This window comes from Somniosus microcephalus, chromosome 1 (assembly GCF_052327205.1).
Source record: "Somniosus microcephalus isolate GS21.2 chromosome 1, FLI_Smic_1.0, whole genome shotgun sequence".
Taxonomy (NCBI): Eukaryota; Metazoa; Chordata; class Chondrichthyes; order Squaliformes; family Somniosidae; genus Somniosus; species Somniosus microcephalus.
Genome location: NC_140987.1, coordinates 251,443,498 through 251,471,412, shown reverse-complemented (window position 1 = coordinate 251,471,412; position 27,915 = coordinate 251,443,498). Strand labels below are relative to the sequence as shown.

General features: G+C 45.7%; 1 protein-coding gene across 8 annotated transcripts in view; it reads left to right on the top strand.

The window, feature by feature from the left end:
- The window catches only part of znf462 (zinc finger protein 462), a 109,493-nt gene that overhangs the window by 71,666 nt on the left and 9,912 nt on the right, over window positions 1–27,915 (top strand). For 4 of the 8 annotated variants that reach the window (XM_085991898.1, XM_085991907.1, XM_085991925.1 and 1 more), the window contains 6 exons: window positions 5,292–5,410; window positions 16,237–16,431; window positions 16,860–16,901; window positions 17,529–17,790; window positions 19,502–19,638; window positions 22,329–22,552. In XM_085991898.1, coding sequence (XP_085848024.1) covers window positions 5,292–5,410; window positions 16,237–16,431; window positions 16,860–16,901; window positions 17,529–17,790; window positions 19,502–19,638; window positions 22,329–22,552 — 979 coding nt within the window. Of the gene's footprint in view, window positions 1–3,533; window positions 3,656–5,291; window positions 5,411–16,236; window positions 16,432–16,859; window positions 16,902–17,528; window positions 17,791–19,501; window positions 19,639–22,328; window positions 22,553–27,915 lie in introns of those variants that run through there. The other 4 variants (XM_085991943.1, XM_085991933.1, XM_085991954.1 and 1 more) reach the window with 4 other exon arrangements.

Genomic DNA, 27,915 nt, shown 5'->3' with positions numbered 1-27,915 from the left:
GCTCTCTTTCTCCCCCCCCCCCCCCCAGTCGCTCGCTCTCTTTCTCCCTCCCCCCCCCCAGTCGCTCGCTCTCTTTCTCCCCCCCCCAGTCGCTCGCTCTCTTTCTCCCCCCCCCCCCAGTCGCTTCGCTCTCTTTCCCCCCCCCAGTCGCTCGCTCTCTTTCCCCCCCCCCCCCCCAGTCGCTCGCTCTCTTCCCCCCCCCCCCAGTCGCTCGCTCTCTTTCTCCCCCCCCCCCCCCCCAGTCGCTCGCTCTCTTTCCCCCCCCCCCCAGTCGCTCGCTCTCTTCCCCCCCCCCCCCAGTCGCTCGCTCTCTTCCCCCCCCCCCCCCAGTCGCTCGCTCTCTTCCCCCCCCCCCCCAGTCGCTCGCTCTCTTTCCCCCCCCCCCCCCAGTCGCTCGCTCTCTTCCCCCCCCCCCCAGTCGCTCGCTCTCTTCCCCCCCCCCCCCCAGTCGCTCGCTCTCTTCCCCCCCCCCCCCAGTCGCTCGCTCTCTTCCCCCCCAGTCGCTCGCTCTGTTTCCCCCCCCCAGTCGCTCGCTCTGTTCCCCCCCCCAGTCGCTCGCTCTGTCCCCCCCCCCAGTCGCTTCGCTCTGTTCCCCCCCTCCCCAGTCGCTCGCTCTGCTTCCCCCCCCCCAGTCGCTCGCTCTCTTCCCCCCCCCAGTCGCTCGCTCTCTTCCCCCCCCCAGTCGCTCGCTCTCTTCCCCCCCCAGTCGCTCGCTCTCTTCCCCCCCAGTCGCTCGCTCTCTTCCCCCCCCAGTCCGCTCGCTCTCTTCCCCCCCAGTCGCTCGCTCTCTTCCCCCCCCAGTCGCTCGCTCTCTTCCCCCCCCAGTCGCTCGCTCTCTTCCCCCCCCAGTCGCTCGCTCTCTTCCCCCCCAGTCGCTCGCTCTCTTCCCCCCCAGTCGCTCGCTCTCTTCCCCCCAGTCGCTCGCTCTCTTCCCCCCCAGTCGCTCGCTCTCTTCCCCCCCAGTCGCTCGCTCTCTTCCCCCCCAGTCGCTCGCTCTCTTCCCCCCCAGTCGCTCGCTCTCTTCCCCCCAGGCCCTTCCCCCATCGCTCGCTCTCTTCCCCCCCAGTCGCTCGCTCCTCTTCCCCCCCAGTCGCTCGCTCTCTTCCCCCCAGTCGCTCGCTCTCTTCCCCCCCAGTCGCTCGCTCTCTTCCCCCCCAGTCGCTCGCTCTCTTCCCCCCCAGTCGCTCGCTCTCTTCCCCCCCAGTCGCTCGCTCTCTTCCCCCCCCAGTCGCTCGCTCTCTTCCCCCCCCAGTCGCTCGCTCTCTTCCCCCCCCAGTCGCTCGCTCTCTTCCCCCCCAGTCGCTCGCTCTCTTCCCCCCCAGTCGCTCGCTTCTCTTCCCCCCCCAGTCGCTCGCTCTCTTCCCCCCCAGTCGCTCGCTCTCTTCCCCCCCAGTCGCTCGCTCTCTTCCCCCCCCAGTCGCTCGCTCTCTTCCCCCCCAGTCGCTCGCTCTCTTCCCCCCCCAGTCGCTCGCTCTCTTCCCCCCCAGTCGCTCGCTCTCTTCCCCCCCCAGTCGCTCGCTCTCTTCCCCCCCAGTCGCTCGCTCTCTTCCCCCCCCAGTCGCTCGCTCTCTTCCCCCCCAGTCGCTCGCTCTCTTCCCCCCCAGTCGCTCGCTCTCTTCCCCCCCAGTCGCTCGCTCTCTTCCCCCCCCAGTCGCTCGCTCTCTTCCCCCCCAGTCGCTCGCTCTCTTCCCCCCCCCAGTCGCTCGCTCTCTTCCCCCCCAGTCGCTCGCTCTCTTTTTCCCCCCCCAGTCGCTCGCTCTCTTCCCCCCCCAGTCGCTCGCTCTCTTCCCCCCCCCCCCCCAGTCGCTCGCTCTCTTCCCCCCCCCCCCCAGTCGCTCGCTCTCTTTTCCCCCCCCCCCCAGTCGCTCGCTCTCTTCCCCCCCCCCCCCAGTCGCTCGCTCTCTTCCCCCCCCCCCCCCCAGTCGCTCGCTCTCTTCCCCCCCCCCCCCCAGTCGCTCGCTCTCTTTTCCCCCCCCCAGTCGCTCGCTCTCTTCCCCCCCCCCCCCACCCCGCTCGCTCTCTTCCCCCCCCCCCACCCCCGCTCGCTCTCTTCCCCCCCCAGTCCGCTCGCTCTCTTCCCCCCCCCCACCCCGCTCGCTCTCTTTCTCCCCCCACCCCCCCCCCCAGTCGCGCGCTCTCTCTCTCTCTCTCTCTCTCTCTCTCTCTCTCTTCCTTTCCCCCCCCCCCCCCAGTCGCGCTCTCTCTCTCTCTCTCTCTCTCTCTCTCTCTCTCTCTCTCTCTCTCTCTCTCTCTCTCTTTCCCCCCCCCCCCCCCAGTCGCGCTCTCTCTCTCTCTCTTCCAACAACAACATAACAACATGCCCTCGAAAGACCCTCGGCACCGCCGGGCACTTCAGGTAGTTTCATAATAAACCTGACCGTTACTCAGTACCTTCTGATAATGGTGTGGCTGAGAGCATGAACTGAGTGGGGGAGTGGTGGGGAGATTGATTTGGTGCTCTTCCACTCCATGCTAACCAGTGTTGGAGCCCCCAATGCACAACTCAATGACACGTTTCATAGAATTACATCGAATGTACAGCAGAGAAACAAGCCATTTGGCCCAACCAGTCCATGCTGGCGTTTATGCTCCACTTGAACCTTGATGCTCTACAGTTCTTCCCTGATTAAGCAAAAGAAAAAAATCAGAGTTTCATATGAAAGCAAGTTAAGTGGCCTTGATCTACAAGATGAGCTAATTGGAACCAAAATTGGACAAGCCTGACCCTGATTATTGTGGAGGGTATAAGAACATAATAATAGGAGCAGGAGTAGGCCATTCGGCACTTTGAGCCTACTCTGCCATTCAATAAGATCATGGCTGATCTTTTGTCTCAACTCAACCTTCCTGCGCTATCCCTGTATCCCTTGATTCCCTTATTATCCAAAAATCTATCAGTCTCTGTTTTGAATATACTCAATGCCTGAGCATCTGGGGTAGAGAATTCCAAAGATTCACACCCCCTTTGAGTGAAGAAATGTCTACTCATCTCAGTCCTAAATGGCCAACTCCTTATCCTGAGACTCTGGCCCCTAGTTCTAGACTCCCCAGCCAGGGGAAGCAGCCTCTCCACATCTGTCAAGCTCCTTAAGAATTTTATATGTTTCAATGAGATCACCTCACTCTAGAGAATATAGGCCTCGTCTACTCCATCTCTCCTCATAGGACAATTCCCCCATCCCAGGAATCGGTCTAGTGAACCTTCGTTACACTCCCTCTATGGCAAGTATATCGTTCCTTAGGTAAGAAGACCAAAACTGTACACAATACTCCAGGTGTGGTCTCACCAAACTTCCAATTTTATGATGATCCCAGTGTGTTATCAAAAGATAACTGCCCTCTGTTTTAGAACAGTTCTTTAATTCTATTTTATAACCTTAATTAATAGAAACTTGGGTGATCGTTTTTTTTTATATGACTGAGTGACGGAGTCTGTAGTTGGATAGCTTAATTTATTTTAATTAAAATATTTAATTGTTTTTCTGCTTTTTTATTTACCCCATTTGATTTATTCTTTTCCTTCCTTATTATAGTTCCAGCTGTCAGCCCCGGTTCTGTACTGAGGCTCGCATTCCATCCATCGTACTTACTTCCGGACAGCAGCTATTAATGGACCTGTTTAATAGACATATTCATTATTCTAGCTAGTTAAGTGTGTTGGGGGGGGGGGGGGGGGTATATTTTAGGGAGAGGGGGCTTAATGGTATCACACTACTGCACCTGTCGACTAATTAACGAAATTTTGGCAGCAAATTTTCTTTTAGATTTTAATTATATGAAATGCCACAAGACTGTTATTAGTGTCAGTCAACGTGGCATGTAAATGGTTTCACATAAAATTCAAATAACTACCCATTTCTACTCATCATTTCCTATCTTTTTTGCTGGGCTTTATTACTTTATTCAAGCACGGTAAAGTTGGTTTGAGTATCCGTAGATGCGCTTTAACTATTTGCGAACTTGTGCTAAGTTGTCCGTACCATGTACATAGACCATGTATTTATCACTGCTTTTGAGTATTTTGCCAAGTTGTGCAGTATTAGGCAATAGAGAAATGTATGGAAGTGGCCCCAGTGTTGGATGTAGTGTCAGCGCGCAGGGACGGATTAAGCGAGGCCATGCAAATGCCCTCAGCAGGGGCCAGTTTCATTTAAGCGTAGGATATTGCACTCTCTCCTCTGAGTCAGAAGGTTGTGGGTTCAAGTCCCACTCCAGAGACTTGACCACAAAATCTAGGCTGACACTCCAGTGCAGTACTGAGGCAGTGCTGCACTGTCGGAGGTGCCGTCTTTCAGATGAGACGTTAAATCCGAGGACCCGTCTGCTCTCTCTGGTGGAAGTAAAAGATCCCAAGGCCACTATTTCGAAGAAGAGCAAGGAGTTCTCCCCGGTGTCCTGGACAGTATTTATCTCTTAACCAACACCTAAAAACAGATGATCTGATCATTATTATTGCTGTTTGTGGGACCTTGCTTAAAATATATACTTAAAAAAGGAAAAATTTACAGGGCTGTGGAGAAAGAGCAGGGGTGAGTGGGACTAATTGGATAGTTCTATCAAAGAGCTGGCACAGGCACGATGGGTCGAATGGTCACCTTCTGTGCTGTATGATTCTGAGAGTTTTTTTTTAAAGAAAGAAAGACTTGCATTTATATTGCGCCTTTCACGACCACCGGACGTCTCAAAGCGCTTTACAGCCAATGAAGTACTTTTTTGAAGTGTAGTCACTGTTGTAAAAGAAAGTGCACTACAAATGGGTTCTTGAACTTTTGCACGAATCCAGATTTTTGCCAGTTCCACTTGGGGGACACCTGCTTGGAGATCAGAGAGTGGAAAAGATATCTCAAATTTTGAAAAAAGACCTGTTTTAAAAAAAAAAAAAAACACCTTTGCAACCATCTGACGTGAGATGCATGCGGTAGGACTGGTCTTCACTGTTCCTTTTGCATTCCACACCTCCCCCCCCCCCCCCCCCCCCCCCCCGAGTCTGGGGGGAGCTGAGCAGCTTACCGCCCCCCCCCCCCCCCCCAGAACTCATTTAAACATCTCTTCTCACCTCTTTGCCCCATAAGCCAAGTGAGTTTGTTGGATTGATTCAGTATTACTCCTGTGTCCTGTTTTTACCCTGAGCTCTGCCTCCTTGCTCCATTTTTAGTTTTGTAAAATTAAATTAGTGCTGCACATAACGGGTGATTGTTTCTGTAAGTCAGAAATCTCAAGTTGCCGTCTTTGGCAGTAACTGTTTCTTTAAGATTGCATTAAGTCTTTTTTTTTTCTTTTTAATTTCCTAGTTTGGAACGCCACATGCAGAATCAACACGGACACCAAAAACCATTCAGATGCAAACTTTGCTCATTTAAGACTGCCTTTATTAGTGGCCTCAAGAGCCACATTCAGAGAGCTCACGCTGGTAGGATTGCTTTTTAATATATGTATGTGTTGCTGAGATGTAACTGATTCAAATAAGCAGATAATTTACATCCAATTAAAACTGAGAATACCATCAGAGTAGGATTGTGAATGATGTGTAAGTGTGTATATAATGTGTGTGTGTATGTAATGCGTGTATTTGTATGTAATGCGCGTGTGTGTAATGTGTATGTAATGTGCGTGTGTATGTAATGAATGTGTGTGTAGTACAGGAAACTCTCTTTTTACCGGCACCTAAATAACCGGAAATCTCTCTTAACCGGCAAAATTCAGGAGTAGGTTCAGCTAAGTTTTACTTCATATTAGTGGCCATGTAACCGGGGTTCCTGGATCTGTGGCCGTGTAACCGGGGTTCCTGCACCTGTTGGCATTGCAACAGGGACGCCTGGATCTGTGGCCGTGTACGGGGTTCTCATTCCTTAGTAAGTGTACCTCTCTGTAATCCGGACTTTTTGATCAACCGGCACCACGTTGGTCCCGTCGGTGCCGGAGAAAAAAAGAGTTTCCTGTATGTATGATTGTAGTGTGTGTGTGTATAATTTGTACTGTGTGTTTTTTTCTGTTTGTGTTTATACATTCTTGTTTTCATTTGAACTTAAATAGTGACAGTAAAAATACAGGAGGTATAATTTATTTAATTTACATCTATGTCCCATTTTAGTGTGTACTTACTTGAACGCCATAATTTACTGCAGATTTGTTCTATGGCAGCTTAGTCTCCTAAACTGATAATAATAGAAAGCAAATTTTGTTTCTAGTCTTGAATTATATGCACAATGCACATTTTAAGGCAGTAAACCCATCAGTGATGCTCACAGCCATTGTTCACATAATGTTTTCCAAGAGCATGCAACAAGATCTATCCCTATCGATGTGATGGCCTGACAGTAAAACATTTCAGACAGCAGGATCTTGTATCCTGTTGCTCTGTCATGGGAATTCCCAATTCCCATATACCTGGGGCACTGCATTTTCAAATGTACACATACCACGCATGTTTATAATACTTGTAACAATGCTAATACAGCTGCAGTCAATACACCTTTTTTTGATTTAAACAAAAATTTAATTTATGTTGAATGCCGCATATATTTTTGTTTCACAACTAAAAACTGAGAGTTTGATGAAGGTTTTCTATTTCATAGAATCATAGCACAGGAGACAGCCATTCGGCCCATCGTGCCTGTGCCGGCTCTTTGAAAGAGCTATCCAATCAATCCCACTCCCCTGCTCTTTCCCCATAGCCCTGTAAATTTTTCCTTTTCAAGTATTTATCCAATTCTCTTTTGAAAGTTACGATTGAATCTGCTTTCACCACCCTTTCAGGCAGTGCATTCCAGATCATCATAACTCGCTGCGTTTAATATAAAAAAAAATCTCCTCATCTCCCCCTGGTTCTTCTGCCAATTACCTTTAACTTTCTATTTGTTCAGAACATTTTCTTAATGTCAGCTTCTGAATGATGTGACCCCCATCAGATTGACCTTCCTTAAATGAATCAACTAGTGACTAATCCACTACTGGCTCGCCTGCTTGGACTAACACCAAAGTTGTTAAGTTTTAGGATGTGCTGACAGTGAGGTCTATGGTGACACGGCCCCCACCACTTGCACCGTCCCCGCTTATCCCGGACACTACCTACATTGGGAAAATGGCACTGGCCGTTCCCCATCACCGTAGCCCCAGTTTTCATCGCTCCACTATTGGCGGCCGTGCCTTCAGCTGCTTGGGCCCCACGCTCTGGAATTCCCTCCCTAAAATAGCAGGGGGTTGGGAACCTGAGCAGGGAGACAGAGGAAAGGGAAACGAGGATAGAAGCAAAAGACAGGAAGGAGAAAAACAAAGGTGGCAATCAGAGAAATCAAGGGTTTAAATCAAACATGGCCACAGTAAATAATAATTCTGAAAGATCTAAGAGCGTTAAAAAAACAAGCCTGAAGGCTGTGTGTCTTAATGCGAGGAGCATTCGTAATAAGGTGGATGAATTAGCTGTGCAAATAGAGGTAAACAAATATGATATGATTGGGATTACGGAACCATGGCTCCAGGGTGGCCAAGGCTGGGAACTCAACATCCAGGGGTATTCAATATTCAGGAAAGATGGGCAAAAAGGAAAAGGAGGTGGGGTAGCATTGCTGGTTAAAGAGGGGATAGGAAGGATATTAGCTCTGATGATGTGGAATCTGTATGGGTAGAACTGAGAAATACCATGGGGCAGAAAACGTTGGTGGGAGTGGTATATAGACCTCCAAACAGTAATGCGGTGGTTGGGGATGGCATTAAAAGGGAAATTAGAGAAGCGTGCAATAAGGGCACAGCAGTTATCATGGGTGACTTTAATCTACATCTAGATTGTGCTAACCAAATTAGTAACAATACTGTGGAGGAGGAATTCCTGAAGTGTATACGGGATGGTTTCCTGGACCAATATGTTGAGGAACCAACTAGAGATCAGGCCATCTTAGACTGAGTATTATGTAATGAGAAAGGATTAATTAGAAATCTTGTGCAAGGCCCCTTGGGTCGGAGCGATCATAATATGATAGAATTCTTCATTAAGATGGAGAGTGAAGTAGTTGACTCAGAGACTAGGGTTCTGAATTTAAATAAAGGAAACTGTGATGGTATGAGGCGCGAGTTGAGTAGGATTGATTGGGGAATGTTACTCAAAGGGTTGACGGTGGATAGGCAATGGCAAACATTCAAAGATCGCATGGATGAACTACAGAATTTGTTCATCCCACTTTGGCATAAAAATAAAACAAAAAAGGTGACTCAACCGTGGCTAACAAGGGAAATTAGGGATAGCATAAGATCCAAGGAGAGGACATATAAATTGGCCAGGAAAAGCAATAATCCTGAGGATTGGGAGCAGTTTAGGATTCAACAAAGGAGGACAAAGGGATTAATTAAGAAGAGGAAAATAGAATATGAGAGTAAGCTTGCAGGGAACATAAAAACTGACTGTAAAAGCTTTTATAGATATGTGAAGAGAAAAAGATTGGTGAAGTCAAACGTAGGTTCCTTGCAGTCAGAATCAGGGGAATTTATAATGGGGAACAAAGAAATGGCAGACCAATTAAATACATGCTTTGGTTCTGTCTTCACAAAGGAGGACACAAATAACCTCCCAGAGATGTTGGGGAACATAGGGTCTAATGAGAGGGAGGAACTGAAAGAAATCAGTATTTGTAGGGAAATGGTGTTAGGGAAATTGAAGGGATTGAAGGCCGATAAATCCCCAGGGCCTGATAATCTACATCCTAGGGTACTTAAGGAAGTGGCCCTAGAAATAGTAGATGCATTGCTGGTCATCTTCCAGAACTCGATAGACTCTGGAACAGTACCCATGGATTGGAGGGTAGCTAATGTTACCCCACTATTCAAAAAAGGTGGTAGAGAGAAAACGGGGAATTATAGCCTGACATCGGTAGTGGGGAAAATGCTAGAGTCCATTATTTAAAAGATGTAATAGCAGAGCACTTGGAAAACAGTGACAGGATCGGACAAAGTCAACATGGATTTACAAAAGGTAAATCGTGCTTGACTAATCTACTGGAATTTTTTGAGGATGTAACTGGTAAAATAGATAAGGGAGAACCAGTGAATGTGGTGTATTTGGACTTTCAGAAGGCTTTCAATAAGGTCCTGCGTAAGAGATTAGCGTGTAAAGTTAAGGCACATGGGATTGGGGGCAAGGTATTGACTTGGATAGAGAACTGGTTGGCAGACAGAAAGCAAAGAGTTGGAATAAACGGGTCTTTTTCCGAGTGGCAGGCAGTGACTAGTGGGGTATCGCAGGGATCGGTCCTAGGACCCCAGCTATTCACAATATATATTAATGATCTAGATGAGGGAACTAGATGTAATATCTCCAAGTTTGCAGACGACACAAAGCTGGGTGGGCGTGTGTGCTGTGAGGAGGATGCAGAGAAACTCCAGTATGATTTGGACAGGTTGGGTGATTGGGCAGAAGCATGGCAGATGCAATATAACGTGGATAAATGCGAGGTTATCCACTTTGGTGTCAAAAACAGGAAGACAGATTATTATCTGAACGGCAATAGATTGGGAAACGGAGAAGTGCAACGAGACCTGGGTGTCCTTGTGCACCAGTCGCTGAAGGTAAGCATGCAGGTGCAGCAGGCGGTTAAGAAGGCAAATGGTATGTTGGCCTTCGTAGCGAGAGGGTTCAAGTACAGGAACAAGGATGTCTTGCTGCAGTTGTACAGGGCCTTGATGAGACCACACCTTGAGTATTGTGTGCAGTTTTGGTCGCCTTTCTGAGGAAGGATGTTCTTGCCATGGAGGGAGTGCAGCGAAGATTCACCAGGCTGATACCTGGGATGGCAGGAATGACATATGAGGAGAGATTGGGTCGATTGGGCTTATACTCGCTGGAGTTTAGAAGAATGAGAGGGGATCTCATTGAAACTTATAAAATTCTAACAGGACTAGATGCAGGAAGGATGTTCCCGATGGCCGGGGAGTTCAGAACTAGGGGTCACAGTCTAAGGATAAGGGGTAAGCCATTTAGGACAGAGATGAGGAGGAATTTCTTCACCCAGAGAGTGGTGAACCTGTGGAATTCTCTACCACAGAAGGCAGTAGAGGCCAATTCATTAAATATATTCAAGAAGGAGTTGGATATATTTCTTGAGGCTAAAGGGATCAAGGGATATGGAGAGAAGGCATGGACAGGTTACTGAATTTGGATGATCAGCCATGATCTCATTGAATGGCGGAGCAGGCTCGAGGGGCCGACTGTCCTGCTCCTATCTTCTATGTTTCTATGTCTATGTTTCTAAACCTCTCCACCTCTCTACCTGTCTCTCCTCCTTTAAGACGCTCCGTAAAACCTACCTCATTAGCTCCCTAAGAGGCTCAGTGTCAAATTTTGTCTGATTAATGCTGCTGTGACGCACCTTGGGATGTTTTACTACATTAAACGCGCTATATAAATGCAAGTTGTCGTCAATTGCAAAGGCTCCACTTAAACTGTATTAAGTGCGCCGATTATTTTGGGCAGTTTAAACAACTGTTCGCACCTCATGATTATTTGACATTAAGTCAGAACTCCCCGTGGCCCCTAGAACTCCAGTCACTACTGCGAGTCCTTCTGGCCAGGCTCAACGAGCTGGTCACCTTCTGGCTCTGTTTTAAAATGAGCACGACAGTCTTAAACACATCCAAGTCTTTTTTAATCCACTTGTTTAAAAATTGAGAGATAGCTGACTTATCATCTCCTGTGCTTTCAAATTGTGGAGCCTAACAATTACTCATTCATAGAATGATTGCAGAATTATAGAATGGTTACAGCACAGAAGAAGGCCATTCAGTCCGTCGAGCCCATGCCGGACTCATTATACTGTAACCAGGGATTAAGTGAGCGCTGCTTATTCACGCTCACCCTTGCATTGCACTCTGGGCAGCCTGTGGCTTTACTACGTTTGAGCAGTGCATGTAGTAAAGTCTCGCACCAAGGCTGTGGGTGAATAATCACCTAAACTTACGGCCATCAGGACATAGCTGAGGAGTAGATCATTAGGAAACGAAGGAACAATTGAATCTACATACAGCGAATTAAACAATACTGCTGCACTTAAGCCTCGGTGTAGTAACTAGGACTAACCTGGTTCAGTTATACCGGCCATCGCGATAGCGGGCAAGTTTTGTCTGCACGAACCCACGCGCTATAAATACTGGGGACTGTAAATCTCAAATTAGGAAATGTGATTGTGTGGTTTGGGGGTGGGGGGGGGGTGCGGTTGAGAAGGAAAATGACATTTCCATAACTGCGCAGTTGGATCAGTGGCTACAAATTGAGGGTTTAAAAAGCAGATTTATGCTGACTGGCTAGTTTAAAGTAAAATTAGACACCAATATCTCATGGAATTCTGGAACTGGGTGATTTATTTTGAGATTGGACTCCGTTTAGCAATGAAACAAAAACCCAGAGTATCTGATTTGCTGCGGCTGAGGATCAGTGTCTCAGTCTTGGAACAATGTTGGCACGTTTGCAGGTAATACTTTGTAGCTTGCGTGGTCATTTCAATCCGTATTTCCCATTTGCCGAGAGATTACAGCACAAACGTGTTTTTTTTTAAAACATTCTCATCAAGCAATTGTTTTTGTTTGGACAGTAGACATTCCAGATGGGCATCGCACTACGGTGGATTAATGAGCTCACTCCGTCTCCAGCTGTAGTAGAACTACATTACAAAGGAATATAGTGCCCATTAAACCCATCATTTTATCACCTCTTTACCCAATTAATTCTTAGCGGGTAACATAAACACTATTATGCGGGGCTTTACGATTTGTTTCATATTTCATCTTGGTTCCCTGCAGTTCCTGCTCCACTAAACATAATTTGTGCTGAGCTTTAGGGGGTAAAATATATCTTTTTAGATCTACATATGATCACAAAGAGAGTGTGTACTCTGCACAGTTGTACGCCTTGGTCCTTGATTATTCCTTTGTATTTATCTAGAGGTGCTTGACATACACTTGCGTGAATCTATTAACCACTGGTTTTAAATTATGCACATTTTCGCAAGTGATATAAATCATCATGTACTGAAACTGAAATGTGTACCTTAAAAGTTCGCTTAATTATAAAAAAGTTTAAAAAAAATGATCTTTCATTACTTCAAGATTTTTATTATTAACACCCAGTCTGTGTTGCATATAACTTCTCCTTGAAGTTCTAAGCTGAACCATTACTATACAGCTCTAGTTTATTATTAAATGGGTATTTTCAATAGACCCTTGATTATAGAAGATCTGCCCGCCTAACATTGTGATGTACAGACACCTATTGTTTGTCATTAGTTTAAAAAAAAAAGAAAATAGTGGCTTGTTGATTGAGTTGAGTGATTGAGAGATGCCTCATTTGCTGAAGTATGTATTCAGTCTGAATTGGCATCTGAATCTGATGTCAGTTATCCTGCTTGTGAGGACAAGGGGAGAGAGAAGCACTGCACAGAAAGGGGGTTAGGGCACAACAACAACTTGCATTTATATAACATCTTTAACGTAGTAAAGCGTCCCAAGGTGCTTCACAGGAGCAGTTATCGGGCAAGATTTGACCCGGAGCCACGTAAGGAGATATTTGGACAGGTGACCCAAAGCTTGGTCAAAGAAGTAGGTTTTAAGGAGAGTGTAGAACTAGGGGTCATAGTCTCAGAATAAGGCGTCTGCCATTTAGGACTGTGATGAGGAGAAATTTCTTCACGCAGAGGGTTGTGAACAAAGTTCCCTCTAATTTTTTTTTTGTGCGGGTTCCTTTAAATTTGTGCGGCCTCTTTTCCAGCGGCAACAGCTGCTGAGCAGCCTGCGCAAGACCTCCTGATCGATGCGTGAACCTTGGCTGGAACGTTGGTAGTGAATCTTTGGAGTTCTGTACCCCCGAGGGCTGTGGATGCTCAGTTCAGTCGTTGAGTTTATTCAAGACCGAGATCGATAGATTTTTGGGGACTAAGGGAATCGAGGGATATGGGAATAGGATGGGAAAGTGGAGTTGATGTAGAAGATCTTATTGAATGGTGGAGCAGGCTCGAGTGGCTGTATGGCCTACTCCTGCTCCTATTATGCTCTTAAGGAGGAGAGAGAGAGATGGAGAGATTTAGGGAGGGAATTCCAGAGCTTGGGGCAGCAGCCATGTTTTTAGGTGCATGATATTGGAGAGCAAAATCCACAACTACTATTTGCTGCATTCATCTTCCAACTGAGTCAGGGTTTGTGACTAACAGTTGAGGCAGATCTGGTCAGTTTGGTATCCTGTCTGGTCTCTGTACAAAATGAATGTATGATTTGCCCAAGTTTAGCATGAATCTGCCCTGTTCTGCATAGCAAGCAAGAGCAGAGAGGTCAAAGGCTCATTTCACCAGGAGCTGGAAGCCGAGTTCAAATTTAACAACCAATTGCACCAAAATTAATCCAAAGTAAACCAGTGAAGCACTTCCTTGTGTTGATTTTTGCTGTGAATTTCATTGTCCCATAGCGTGTATCTGTACATAGAGCAGCAACATTTTAAGCTGTTTCAATCAGTGCAAGATTGGAGGTGGGAGAATTGTGCAGGAAGACTTGGCAAAATTAAGACTAGTTACACCTTTTCTATTTCACTTAAAATGTGGATACTAATTGGAACTCAACTGTTCTTCCCTCTGCTCCAAGGAGAACAATCCCAGCTTGTCTAGCCTCCCCGGCCCAACATTTCTATACTGTAGCTGGACTTTAAAAAAGATGAAAGAATTCACAATTGCTTTGAGTCAAAAGAAAACCATAACTGGTTAACTAATCATATACCTATGTCAGTGTAAATAGATTAGTTAACCAGTTATGGTTTTCTTTTGACTCAAAGCATACAAACCCGTTATAAATAGGTGTACACTACTGTGTAGAAATAGTAATTTTGTTCAGCCACATTTAGACCACCGCATCCTAGTCAATGGTTTTACCTAGTTTTCAAACCACTAACATCCTTAGTCCTAACAATCAACTTTCATTGTAGCACATCAGAAACTTGTTCTAATGAATTAAAACCACATCCGCAATCTCCGATTCAATCAGAAGCTCATGACCTGCATTAACCCACTCCATTGTGAATTCTTTCACCTTTTTTAAAGTCCAGCTACAGTATAGAAATGTTGGGCCGGAGAGACGAGAGAAGCTGGGATTGCTCTCCTTGGAGCAGAGACGGTTAAGGGGAGATTTAATAGAGGTGTTCAAAATCATGAAGGGTTTGAGTAAATAAGGAGAAACTGTTTGTTTCCAGTGCCAGAAGGGTCGGTAACCAGAGGACATGGCTTTAAGGTGATTGACAAAAGAACCAGAGGGGGGATGAGGGGGAGAAAAAAATTACACGGATGGTTGTTGTGATCTGAATGCACTGCCTGAACGGGTGGTGGAAGCAGATTCAGTAGTAACGTTCAACAGTGAATTGGATAAATACTTGAAGGGAAAAAATGTTATGGGAAAAGAGCAACAGAGTGGAACTACTTGGCTAGCTCTACCAACGAATGGCCCCTTTCTGTGCTGTATCATTCCATGATTCTATAATTTAAGAATGCTACCAGAACTGAGAGATTATAACTATCAGGAAAGCCTAAATAGGCTGGGGTTCTTTTCTCTCGAAAAGAGAAGACTGAGAGGTGTCCTGATAGAGGTCTTTTAAATTAGGAAAGGTTTCAGTCGGATAGACGTAGAGAAGATATTTCCACTTGTGGGGGAGTCCAGAACCAGGGGCCATAAATATCAGATAGTCACTAATAAATCCAATAAGGAATTTGGGAGAAACCTCTTTACCCAGAGAGTGGTGAGAATGTGCAACTCGCTACCACAGGGAGTGGTTGAAGCGAATAGCATAGATTCATTTGAGGGGAAGCTAGATAAGCATGAGGGAGAAAGGAATAGAAGGTTATGCTGACAGGGTGAGATAAAGAGGGGCAGGAGGAGGCTCGTGTGGAGCATAAACACCAGCATAGATAAGTTGGGCCGAATGGCCTGTTTCTGTGCTGTACATTTTATGTACTTGAAGGAATGCTATTTGTGTGACTTCTGTAAGACAAAGTACAACGTACTAACTAACCTGCACTCATCACTTTGGATTAAGATACAGTTTGGAGTATTATTTCAATGTATTTGTGAAACTTGAAATGATCAATGAATAAAGATACAGTAGTTATATCTTAGAAGCACTTTTGCAGTTACGCATTTTTCTATAGACTTGTAACATTTAGTTTTTCTTACTTCCACCTGTAGTCGCTTGTGTGAGACTCTCTGGTGCTATATGTTATTAGTCAACAGCATAAACTTGCATTTATATCGCGCCGTTAACGTAGTAAAATGTCCCAAGGCACTTCACAAGAGCGTTATCAGACAAAGTTTGACACTGAGCCACATAAGGTGATATTAGGACAGGGAAGAGGTAGGTTTTAAGGAGCATCTTCAAGGAGAAGAGAGGCAGAGAGGTTTAGGGAGGGAATTCCAGAGCTTGGGGCCTCGGCAGCCAATGATGGAGCGATGAAAATTGGGGGGGTGCAAGATGCCTGAATTGGAGGAGCATAGAGATCTCGGAGGGTTGTAGGGCTGGAGGAGGTTACAGAGATAGGGAGGGGGGGTGGGTGGCGAGGCCATGGATGGATTTGAAAACCAGGGTGATAATTTTAAATTCGAGGCGTTGCCGGAGCGGGAGCCAATGTCGGTCAACGAGCACAAGGGGTGACGGGTGAATGGGACTTGGGGCGAGTTAGGACATGGGCAGCAGGATTTTGGATGAGTTCAAGTCAGGCAGTTACCTAGTGCAAGGAAAACAGTATATTGCACTATGTATCTGGAGAAAGCATCTCCCATAACAGTTAAACTATTATTGCTGGATGCGAAGTGAAAGGTAAAGGAGCCAGCAAGTTAACACAAGTATTTAATAACTGTGCTGTAACTGTTTGCTCTTGGCATAGGCGATGGGAGATTTTGCTTTCATGAGTGAATTGTTTAACTGAAAATGTGTTCCCCGTGCAGAGGGCACATTCTATTTATTAGATAAAAATATATTGTATGTCTTTGTGTGTGTGTGCGTGCTTATATGTATCACCATTATATTCTAAAATCTAATAAGACCATGAATTATGACATGAAGGCATTTAAAGTGACCTGGGCTGTGTTGTACCAATCGAGAGCCAACTAGCGATTTTACACACAATTTGCCCACAATTTTTTTTTTTTTTTTTTAATAATTTGAATGGTTGTGGGAACCCTAAGCAACATTTCTTCTCTCAAAAAAAGCATTGTGTTGTGTCTTGCCAGTGGAGTGCACCTACAGCTGTTCCTACTGCTCCTTTTCCACACCGATGGGAAGCCAGCTGAAACAACACGCTCTGAAAGTGCACGGCCACGTTCTGACAGTGTCCAAACTCCACACTGACCTTCCAGCAGCCTTCACTTCTGCCGACAGCCCACCACAGACACAGTCCCAGGCTGAGGGAGTCGCAGAATCAGATGGTAAGCTGCTCGTGGCTATCTCTGATGTATGCAAGTCTTACTTGAAGTTATTTTAAATGCCTTCAAACTGTTAATTAGCAGAGGCGAGATGCATTTAAAGTTTTCTTTTTTTTTTAAATCCAGTTTGTATAATATAACTAATGGATGAATTTGTGTTCAAATTCTGCGATGATCACCAAAATAAAATAATAACGTAGCTGTCTTGGTTTAAAAAAATTAACTTATTGGAAAAAAAAGTAGGGGAATGTGTCAATGAAATCTGTATGATTTGAGACTGATGGGGAAAGCAATTACTGCTGTCGATGCATTGAGCCTAAGTGTTTTTTTTATAGTTGATTTCTTTTTTAAGAATTGTTAATAGCTCATTTTGTAAGAGCACACTCAGAAATTTTATAAGACCCAGTTGTTACTCTGTGTCCTTATTCCAGACCCCATCTTCTTCTTAAAATTCCCCTTCGTCAGAAGCAAAGGTAGGAGATGGTCAACGTTTTGTTTCGCACTTTCTTTATCTGTGAACAATGTACTGATTGGCCATGTACAATCGCGCACAAAGTTCATTATTATTTAATAAAATAATGAAAGTATAGACTGCTCTTCCAAATTCCTTCTACAACCTTAACTGATCACCAAAACAGCTGGATGCACTGCAATGTCCTGTAAGCGATTTCAGGTTTAATTTGGTAACCCTCCCCAAGAATTGGCTAGTTATCTGACAGTCCGTAAAGGGTACTTCCATCTTGAACACTGTTCACCTGAGTAATGGCTGGAATTTCCCCGACATCCGATACTTAGTCATGGAGACGGGGAAATTCTTCCCATTTTTTTTATTTTAAACCGCTTTCTTGCTCTCCCTTGCTTCTCCTGCAATTTCCAAGGGCTTTAAGATGCTGTACTTGCTTTCCCAAGGCTTTCTGTTGCATGGGTTTCGAACTGGTCAGTGATCGTTTCTTTAATGGGGAAATTTGGGGTCTTGTTTGTTGTATCTTAAGCTTTTTGCAAAGTTGTTTTACAATCTGAAGGAGGTGGGAGGGGTGGAAATCGATGAAGAAAAGCCTTGGATTTCATACAGTTCCTGTTCAACAACTCTTCACGTACAGATTCTTCATACTCTGAGCCACCAGATGTTCAGCAGCAGCTTAACCATTACCAGACAGCTGCGATGGCGAGAAATCGATCCAGCCCCATCCCAGTACCATCGCCAACCGCATCCACCGATCAGTTAATCAAGGGATATTTCAGCTGCGAGTTCTGCCAGTTTAACTCTGAATACATTCAAAGCATGAGGCGTCACTACCGAGACAGGCATTGTGGGAAGAAACTCTACAAATGTAAGGATTGCCCATTCTTCACGGGGTTCAGGTAAGAACAAAAATGATGCGTAGCGAAAAGGTCAACGCAAATTTTGAACTTTGAACGGTGATGTAGAAACAGGAGGAGGCCCCTTGAGCCTGTCCATCCATTCAATAAGATTATGGCTGATCTGTACCTCAACTCCATTTACCCGCCCTGGTTCCATATCCTTTAATATCCTTGCCCAACAAAAATTGATTGAAACCTAACACAAAAGATCCGCAAGTTCTGGCTGCTGTCCTGGAAGTGGATACGGATTCGCTACGACCGACTGGCCTTGCTGGACAGATTCGGTGTGAAAGGGGGAAATGAAAACCCTCGGAAGATGCGTCTAACCCTTTCCAAGTGCCTTTGAAACGGGATTTGAGAAAGTTGGGCCCCAGTAGCTTATATACCCACTGTTGAGCCATTGGCTGTGACATAAAAGGGCGGGCTGTTCCTTCATTTATTATCCGCTAGTTATCGCACTTGTTGGAAATACAGACGGAATTATGGAATGCGATTTCCCCCAAAGCACCAGTGCAAATCCCATGTAATAAAACCCTGAAACAAAAGATCTGATTTACCAGCTCTGTATTTCCAGTGCAATGATACAGCTCTCTCTTAATCTTCCTACGGTCTTGCTGAAAAAGCTGCCAGATTCTAGTTTCTGGAGATTTTCATAAGAGGTCAGAGAGGTTTTCTATGTAGCAATGTTATCCAAAATCACATCGTCATGTTGGAGAGGAGGATGAAAAAACACAGAAAATGGGTGTATCCTACAGATACAAACATTTTATTTTGAGCATCCTAATTGAATCCCAACATCTCAAGATATCCATGATGATGGACCCAGTTGTAACTCCACTTACGTTTATTTATACTAAAGCCAGTTGTCTCATCCAGCCTCCAAATATGTTCTTTCTGTTCCAAGACATTGAGGCGACACTGTTTTATATTTGTAGACTCCAGTTGAGTAACTTTGCTGCTGATCACTGAATACTCCTGTGCCAATTTTCTAAATGTGCTGCATTATCAATCGGTGTGGCACACACGAGCAGTGTCATTCATCTGTGAGGAGGTGCTGGAGGGTGAAAGGTGTCTGTGGGACCATACCCTCAGCAAGAGGCAATGCCTTCAAGAGCAAGGAAGTTTAAGGGGAGATTTAATAGAGGTGTTCACAATTATGAAAGGTTTTAATCGAGAAGATAGGGAGAACCTGTTTCCACTGGTAGGAGGCTCAGTAACCAAAGGACACAGATTTAAGATAATTGGTGAAAGAACAATTTGGGGATCGGGCAGGAAAGTGGAGTTGAGGTAGGAGATCAGCCATGATATTGAATGGCGGAGCAGGCTCGAGGGGCCGTATGATCTACTCCTGCTCCTATTTCTTATGTAGAACCGGGATGAGATGAGAAATTATTTGAATGCAGCGAGATGTTGTGATCTGGAATGCACTGCCTGAAGGGGTGGTGGAAGCAGATTCAATAGTAACTTTCAAAAGGGAATTGGATAAATACTTGAAAAGGAAAAAAAATGCAGGGCTATGGGGTAAGAGGTGGGGGGGAGTGGGACTAATTGGATAGCTCTTTCAAATAGCCGGCACAGGGATGATGGGCTGAATGGCCTCCTTTTGTGTTGTATGATTCTATGTTAACAATATTCCAAGTATGAAATGGAAGTATGCCTCCCATTTGAGGGTTTTAAGTCGGTGGTGATATTTTGTATGTTTATATTGCAGGTCTACATTTTCTATGCATGTTGAGGGGAGCCACACAGCTCCTCCTATTGAGGGCCCTAAGGACCTGCGTTGTCCTCTCTGCCTGTACCACACGAAATACAAAAGCAGCATGATTGACCATATCGTCCTTCACAGAGGTGAGGCTCTTTTTGTGCAAGGGCACGTGGAACTTGAAAGAAGTCAATCAAAGACGTATAATGGAGCGGGAAAGGGCGGGTCGTTGTCATAGAGTCATAGGCCTAGAAATTCACTTGGGCGCGGGCAGCTCGCTCGCGCCCAAAAGTTAGCGCTGGGCGGGGAGGCATTAGCGCACGCCGTATATTCGTCTTCTGTGCCCCAATTCGGAAGCGGGCGCTATACCAGGGTGTGCCCGCCTCCGTTTGGGGCGCTGCAACTGAATATCGGCGCGCTAGTTGCCGCAGCGCCACCCGATGCGGTGCGGCAGGCTGCGGTACTGCAGGCCTCCCCCTTCTCTTAAGGGGGAGGTGCCTGCAACGGCCGGAGCCCCGATCGCGAGTGCCGGCAAAAGAGCCTGGCACAACGGAGAAGTGCCGGGCTCCACGGAAACCAGCCGGCAATGCCGCGGGGGGGGGTGGAGGAGGCCGGGGAAGGAGGTGCAGGCAGGCGGCCGCCGAAAAAGCGGCCGGCCGCACCTTCAGCTTTAAAGCACCCCACTATGGCAGCAGGACGGCCCCGTTTTCTGTTCGCTGTTTGCGCCCGCTTCGGAGGAGGCGGGCGCAAATAAATATGGGGATCGGGGCGTTACGGGCCACCGCGCACACCGATGACGTCATCGGTCCCGGCGCAGCGCTAACGGCTACCGCCGCCAATACCGCTGCAGTCAATTTCAGCGCTACCACCCCGCCGGCGCAAAAGACCTCTTTAGGCGCTAAGTGGGCGCAAGGCCCACTGAATTTCTAGGCCATAGAGTTATACAGCACAGAAAGAGGCCCTTCGGCCCATCGTGTCTGCGCCGACCATCAATCCCTGTCCAGTCTAATCCCATTTTCCAGCATTTGGTCCATAGCCTTGTATGCAATAGCATTTCAAGTGCTCATCCAAATGCTTCTTGAATGTTATGAGGGTTCCTGCCTCTACCACCCTTTCAGGCAGTGAGTTCCAGATTCCAACCACCCTCTGGGTGAAAAAGTTCCTCCTCAAATCCCCTCCAAACCTCCTGCCCCTTACCTTGAATCTATGCCCCCTTGTTATTGACCCCCCTACTAAGGGGAAAAGTTCCTCTTTATCTTCCCTATCTATGCCCCTCATCATTTTGTACACCTCAATCAGGTCCCCCCTCAGCCTTCTTTGCTCCAAGGAAAACAACCCCAGCCTGTTTAGTCTTTCTTCATAGCTGAGGCGCTCCATCCCAGGTAACATCCTGGTGAATCTTCTCTGCACCCTCTCCAAAGCAATCACATCCTTCCTATAGTGAGGCGACCAGAACTGCACACAGTACTCCAGCTGTGGCCTCACCAGTGTTTTGTACAGCTCCATCATAGCCTCCCTGCTCTTATATTCTATGCCTCGGCTAATGAAGGCAAGTATCCCATATGCCTTTTTAACCACCTTATCTACCTGTTCCGCTGCCTTCAGGGATCTATGTACATGTACACCAAGGTCCCTCTGACCCTCTGTACTTCCTAGGGTCCTACCACTCATTGTGTATTCCCTTGCCTTATTTGTCCGTCCAAAATGCATCACCTCGCACTTTTCAGGGTTAAATTCCATTTGCCACTTTTCCGCCCATCTGACCAACCCGTTTATATCGTCCTGTAGCCTGAGGCTTTCCTCCTCGCAATTTACCACCCCACCAATTTTCGCGTCATCTGCAAACTTACTGCTCATACCTTTTACATTCTCATCCAAATCATTTATGTAGATCACAAACAGCAAGGGTCCCAGCACCGATCCCTGAGGTACCCCACTGGACACAGGCTTCCAGTCACAAAAGCAACCTTCGACCATCACCCTCTGCCTCCTGCCACTCAGCCAGTTTAGGATCCAACGCGCCAAGGCACCCTGGATCCCATGGGCTCTTACCTTCTTGACCAGTCTCCTATGCGGGACTTTGTCAAAAGCTTTACTGAAATCCATGTAAACCACATCCACAGCATTTCCCTCATCCACACACCTAGTCACCCCCTCGAAAAATTCAATCAGATTGGTCAGACATGATTTACCCTTGACAAAGCCATGCTGACTATCCCCGATTAATCCTTGCCTCTCCAAGTGGAGACTAATTTTGTCCCTCAGAATTTTTTCCAATAATTTCCCTACCACAGATGTTAGGCTCACTGGCCTGTAATTCCCTGGTTTATCCCTGCTAGGAATCCAGATGCTGGTGCTTCCCGAGCATCTGTAACAACCTTTCCGTGTTTTGTTGAACCCTTTAAGCATTTTCAGACTGGTGCTTTCGGCATCATTCTTGGCAGAAAAACTTTGTGGTTGTAAAGTCTGATAACGTTAACTCTTTCAGTAAAACGGTACGTCTACATCAGCAACAGCCGGTCACACCAGAGCGCACGCCCTGTGACGCTAAAATATGGTGGTAGATTCTCGACTTGGGTAAACGGTGGGGCAGATTGCCCGCCCGCTTCTCTTTCCATCGATTTCAAGAAGTGTGTCCAATCGCTGGCCGCAAATTAATTGCAGATCTCAATCTTCTTGTAATGCTTGGCTCCAGAGCATAATGACCTTAATCTTACTGAAATATTAATGCACTGCTTCTGTATCCATTTATGAGCAGCATTTCATGCGTGTGAGTTTAAAGGTGGCCGTTGGTGGGGGGTCTGTAATGACAAACGTTCTTTAATCTTTTCTGCAGAAGAGAGAGTTGTCCCCATTGAAGTCCGTCGCTCGAAGCTCTCCAGACATTTGCAAGGAATCGTGTTTCGTTGTGATAAGTGCACCTTCACCTGCTCCAGCGATGAGACTCTGCAGCAACACATGGAAAAACACAAAGAACTGAAACCGTACAAGTGCCAACTGTGTTACTATGAGAGCAGAATAAAAGATGATTTGGAGAACCACCTTCAGGAAGAGCACAAAGTAATTTTGCTTATTATGGATTCTCTCTTCCTCCGGGCCTGTAATTTAGTGATTAAACCATCCCAACAATGCTCTACCGTTAAGTGTATTTCTACCATTAAGCATTATTTCTACCATTTAAGCATAGTATTGGGCTCTTCATTCTGTGTCCACCCTACTAATTCAGGTTAATTGTGGAAAACTTTACATACAATTACATAAATTATACAGCATTGAAACGAGTCCATGCTGGTGTTTATGCTCCACACGAGCCGCCTCCTACCCCTCTTCACCTTCCCCCATCAGCCTTCTATTCCTTTCTCCCTCATGTGTTTATCTAGCTTCTCCTTAAATCTATGCTCTTCACCTTAACTACTCCATATGGTAGCTAGTTCCACATTCTCACCACTCTCTGGGTAAAGTTTCTCCTGAATTCCCCATTGGATTTATTAGTGACTATCTTATATTGATGGCCCCTAAACTTGTAAGCCTTTTATTGAAATATCACATGCAATGTCCCCTGTAAGCCACACTGCTTCATGCCCACCTGCCTCCCCCAGTGTGCGGCTCATCCAAATTTTTGCGGCATGCCCAGTACCTACGATGTAAAAGCCGGTGAGAGGCCTGCATGGGACCTTGCAGATGACTGTGTGGCCGTGCGGCTTAGCAGGGAACATTGATCGCATGTAACTTTTAACAGTTTTTTCATTCAAACTATGCCATGATGACAGTCATTGTGTACAAGTCATACCATTGTGTGTTTTTTATATGACTCGGTGCTTTTTAAAATCCAATCGACATCTGTACAGATAGATGTGACTTTCCCATAAAAATGATCCAAACTTGAGATTTACAGGTTAAAGATCAGGTATAGATATATCTAACTGTCTGTCATGTCCGTCCTACACCCGTCCAACAGGCTGCGTTAATGATGCAAAACTGTTTCTTGGGGGGAAGAAAACCAGAAAGAATGCCAACCTTTGCTCTGGAGCCTGAAATTTACAAGCAGCTACAATGACCTTGTGAATGGCCACAGCAGTTTAGAACCAGTGCACGAGTTTAGTAAGCTCCATGCTCTGATGATCAGGTAGTGAAGTCAAAGAAATAACAACAGAAAATGCTGGAAAAACTCAGCAGGTCAGGCAACATCCGTGGAGAGAAATTTGAGTTGACGTTTCGGGTTGGACCCTTCTTCAAAACTGGAGAGAAAAGGAACTAGATCGAAGGCAGGGCTGCGATCGGACAAAAGAATAAAAGAACCAAAAGAAGTAAAAGAGATTAGAAGCTAGACGAGATGGTAATAGGCTGGGATTAGGTGTAAAGTGTACTGGCAGGGCAAAAGATAGCTGCCAGGTGTGAGAGAGAAACAAAAGGAAAGGGGGGGGGGGAGGAAAGGAGTGGAAAAATATAAGTAAAAATGAAATAGGGGCCGAGGTTATGATCTGAAATTGTTGAACTCGATATTGAGACCGGAAGGCTGTCCGATCGCAGCCCTGCCTTCGATCTAGTTCCTTTTCTCTCCAGTTTTGAAGAAGGGTCCAACCCGAAACGTCAACTCTGTTGTTATTTCGGATTTCCAACATCTGCAGTATTTTGCTATCGTACTAGTGAAGTCAAAGACTTCAGCTAAAATGTACACCTTAAATTGTATTACCAGTTTTGCTCATTCAGGAAAATAGGGTCAACATTTTAGCTGTCACTACATGCTTTGTCTTGAGAAGAAGCATCATTTTGCTGTTCACAGTCCCTTGGTGTCGTCGAATCATACAGCACAAAAGGAGGCCATTCGGCCCATCGTGCTTGTGCCGGCTCATTGAAAGAGCTATCCAATTAGTTCCACTCTTCCCTGCCCAATCCTCATAGCCCTGCAAATTCTTCTTTTCAAGTATTTATCCAATTCCCTTTTGAGAGTTACTATTGAATGTGCTTCCACCGCCCTTTCTGGCAGTGCATTCCAGATCATAACTCGCTACGTTTATATATTTAAAAAAAAAAAAAAAAAAATCTCATCTCCCCTCTGGTTCTTTAAATTTTTGAAACCTTTTAATGGTTCATGTACAGTTGAATTCTACCAACGTACTGTGAGCAGGCGGTAATCTCTGACTTAATATCGAGCCTAGCAGTGCCAAAATGCTCATCATCCTGAGCTATTAAATCAAGAGTACGCTGCTTTGTAAAAGTTGGCAAATTAGACCCCGTGGCTGTGGATATTAGCCCATGTTATGGCAATAGCGTGAGCAGTATGAGCGTCAACCTGTCCTGCTGGGTTTTGACCCCAGGTACATGACACACATTCCACTACCCATTTTGCTGAAGGCTGCTTAACAATGGATTTTCCAAGATTTAGTTATCAGACAAAATAAAACAGATGCCGAGGTCAGTGAATGATCTTGATTCGATTTACATAGAACAGATTTAAAATAATTGGCAAAAGAACCAGAGGGGGAGATGAGGAGAAATTTACGCAGCGAGTTGTGATGATCTGGAATTCACTGCCTGAAAGGGCGGTGGAAGCAAATTCAACAGTAACTTTCAAAAGGGAATTGGATAAACACTTGAAAAGAAGAATTTGCAGGCTTATATGTCAATATGCACAGAAGCTGGGATTGTTCTCCTTGGAGCAGAGAAGGTTATGGGAAGATTTAATAGAGGTGTTCAAAATCATGAGTTTTGATAGAATAAATATGGGAGGAGGGGCGGTAACCAGAGGACACAGATTTAAGGTAATTGGTAAAAAGAAAATCCAGGGTGGAAATAAAGAGAATTTGTTTTACGCGGCGAGTTGTTGTGATCTGGAATGCACTGCCAGAAAGGGTGGTGGAAGCAGATTCAATAGTAACTTTCAAAAGGGAATTGGATAAATACTTGAAAAGGAAAAAATTGTAGGGCTATAGGGAAAGAGTAAGGGGAGTGGGACTAATTGGATAGCTCTTTCAAAGAGCCGGCACAGGCACGATGAGCCGAATGGCCTCCTTCTGTGCTGTATCATTCTACGATGAAGGCTGATTGAAATAGGAAGAACTATTAGATAATCTAGCAGAGCTGCAGTCTTTCCCATTCTTTAACTGTACTTCTTTAAACACTTAAATTAGATCACCCCTTAAACCCTGCAAATGTTTCCTTTTTAAGTATTTATCCAATTGCCTTTTGAAAGTTACTATTGAATCTGCTTCCGCCGCCCTTTCAGGCAGTGCACTCCAGATCACAACAACTCGTTGTGTAAAAAAAATTCTCCCCTCTGGCTCTTTTGCCAATGGCCTTAAATCCATGTCCTCTGGCTACCGACCCTCCTGCCAGTGGAAACAGTTTCTCCTTATTTACTCTATCAAAGCCATTCATTGTTTTGAACACTTCTATTAAATCTCCTGTTAACCTTCTCTGCTTTAAAGAGAACAATCCCAGCTTCTCCAGTCTCTCCACATAACTGAAGTCCCTCATCCCTGGTACCATTCTGGTAAATCTCCTCTGCACCCTCTCTAAGGCCTTGATATCCTTCCTAAAGTGTGGTGCCCAGAATTGGACACAATACTCCAGCTGAGGCCGAACCAGTGATTTATAAAGGTTTAGCATAACTTCCTTGCATATGTAGTTTTATTTCGTTATAGCATAACTTTCTTGCATATGTAGTTTTATTTCGTTATATTTATTTTGATGAATGAACACAGAGACAATATTTTTGTTTATTTTACGTTGCCAACCTTTCTATTTGAAACTAAATATTCAGGATTCTCCCTAAATTCAAACCTTCAAGGAAACAAAGGATAAAAGCACTCACTTGGAAAGTTATTGACACTAATGCACTAATTGATATATTGTGGGGCAGTTTGCTGGCAATGACCGTGTTTTGTCATTTGCAGTTGAAAAGCCTCCAGTGTACATTGCTACGTATTCACTTGTTGTTGTATCCGTGTGTTAATGGAGACACGGAATGCAGGAGTTGGTTTACAGGTGTTTACTGAACAAAGTCTGGAGGTGAACTAAAAGATACAAGACATTATACAGGCTTATATAGCCCGAGTGGCCATTACCGACATTACAGTACACAGGGGCTCTTAAAGGCACATACACCACAATTCCTCCCCTTTTAGACAACCAGTACATAACATTTTATTACGTAACCATTAATTAACATGTTTACAAGAACAATAATCTACACATTTGCTGCAGTTAATCAATTATAAGTCAGTCTCTCTGGAGGCTTCCTGACCCAGTCCGGATAACGCCTCGGTGGTGTAGTAGTTTTTGGTGGTGTAGTAGGTTCTTTTGGCAAGGTCGATTCGGCTTGAATGCCAGTGTCGGGTTCATCTGGTTCCAGTATCACCGGATCGGAGGTAGATACTATGGGTATCTCTGCTTCATCATTAGGCGTATAGAGTTGTGGTGTAGGTTGTCCCTTTTCGATGACTCTATGATCTGGTCAGCATGGCGCCTTATCATGCTTTCTCCAATGTCCACGGTATACATCAGCGGTCCTAGTTGTGTGCAAATAGTTCCAGGCTGCCATTTCTCGGTACGGTAGTCCCGGGCCAAAACTTGTTGACCTATCTGGAAGGTTCTAGTTGGCCTTTCATTCATGCCTTGAAATTGCCGGTTCTCCACGTCCCTTCTGATGTTTGGCTTGATCAAATCCAGCCGGCATCTTAGGCTTCTATTGAAAAACATCATGGCGGGAGTTTGGTTTGTAACCACATGTGTTGCATTCCTGTATGCAAACAAGAAGTTATCTACCTTATGCTGTAGATTTATGTCTTCATTACCCATGGCCTTTATGGCCTTCTTGAAGGTCTGGACAAACCTTTCAGCCAATCCATTGGTGGCGGGATGGTATGGGGCGGACGTGTAGTGCTTAACCCCATTGTTTTTTAAGAACTTCCTGAATTCTTCGGACACAAATTGCGGTCCATTATCAGAACAGATCTGTTCAGGCAGCCCATTCCTGGCAAATATGGTCCTTAATACTGTGATGGTTTTTTCCGTGGTGGTGGAGGACATCTTTATTACCTCCGGCCACTTGGAGTGTGCATCAACCGCGATTAAGAACATTGAGTCCATAAATGGACCAGCAAAGTCGATGTGTACCCTTTGCCATGGAGATGAGGGCCACTCCCATGGATGTAGAGGGGCTTGTGGTGGGGCGTTTTGGACCTTCTGGCATCCTAGAGAGCTCTTGGTCATTTCTTCGATGTCTCCATCGATACCTGGCCACCACACAAACGCTCTGGCTAGGTTCTTCATTTTCACTCCACCCAGATGCCCCTCGTGAAGCTCCTTTAGCACTTTATCCTGGAGTTTGGGTGGAATCACCACTCTGGATCCACACATCAAGGTTCCTTGGCACACTGACAGCTGCTCTCTTTGCGAGAATGCTGGCAACAGTGGTTCGC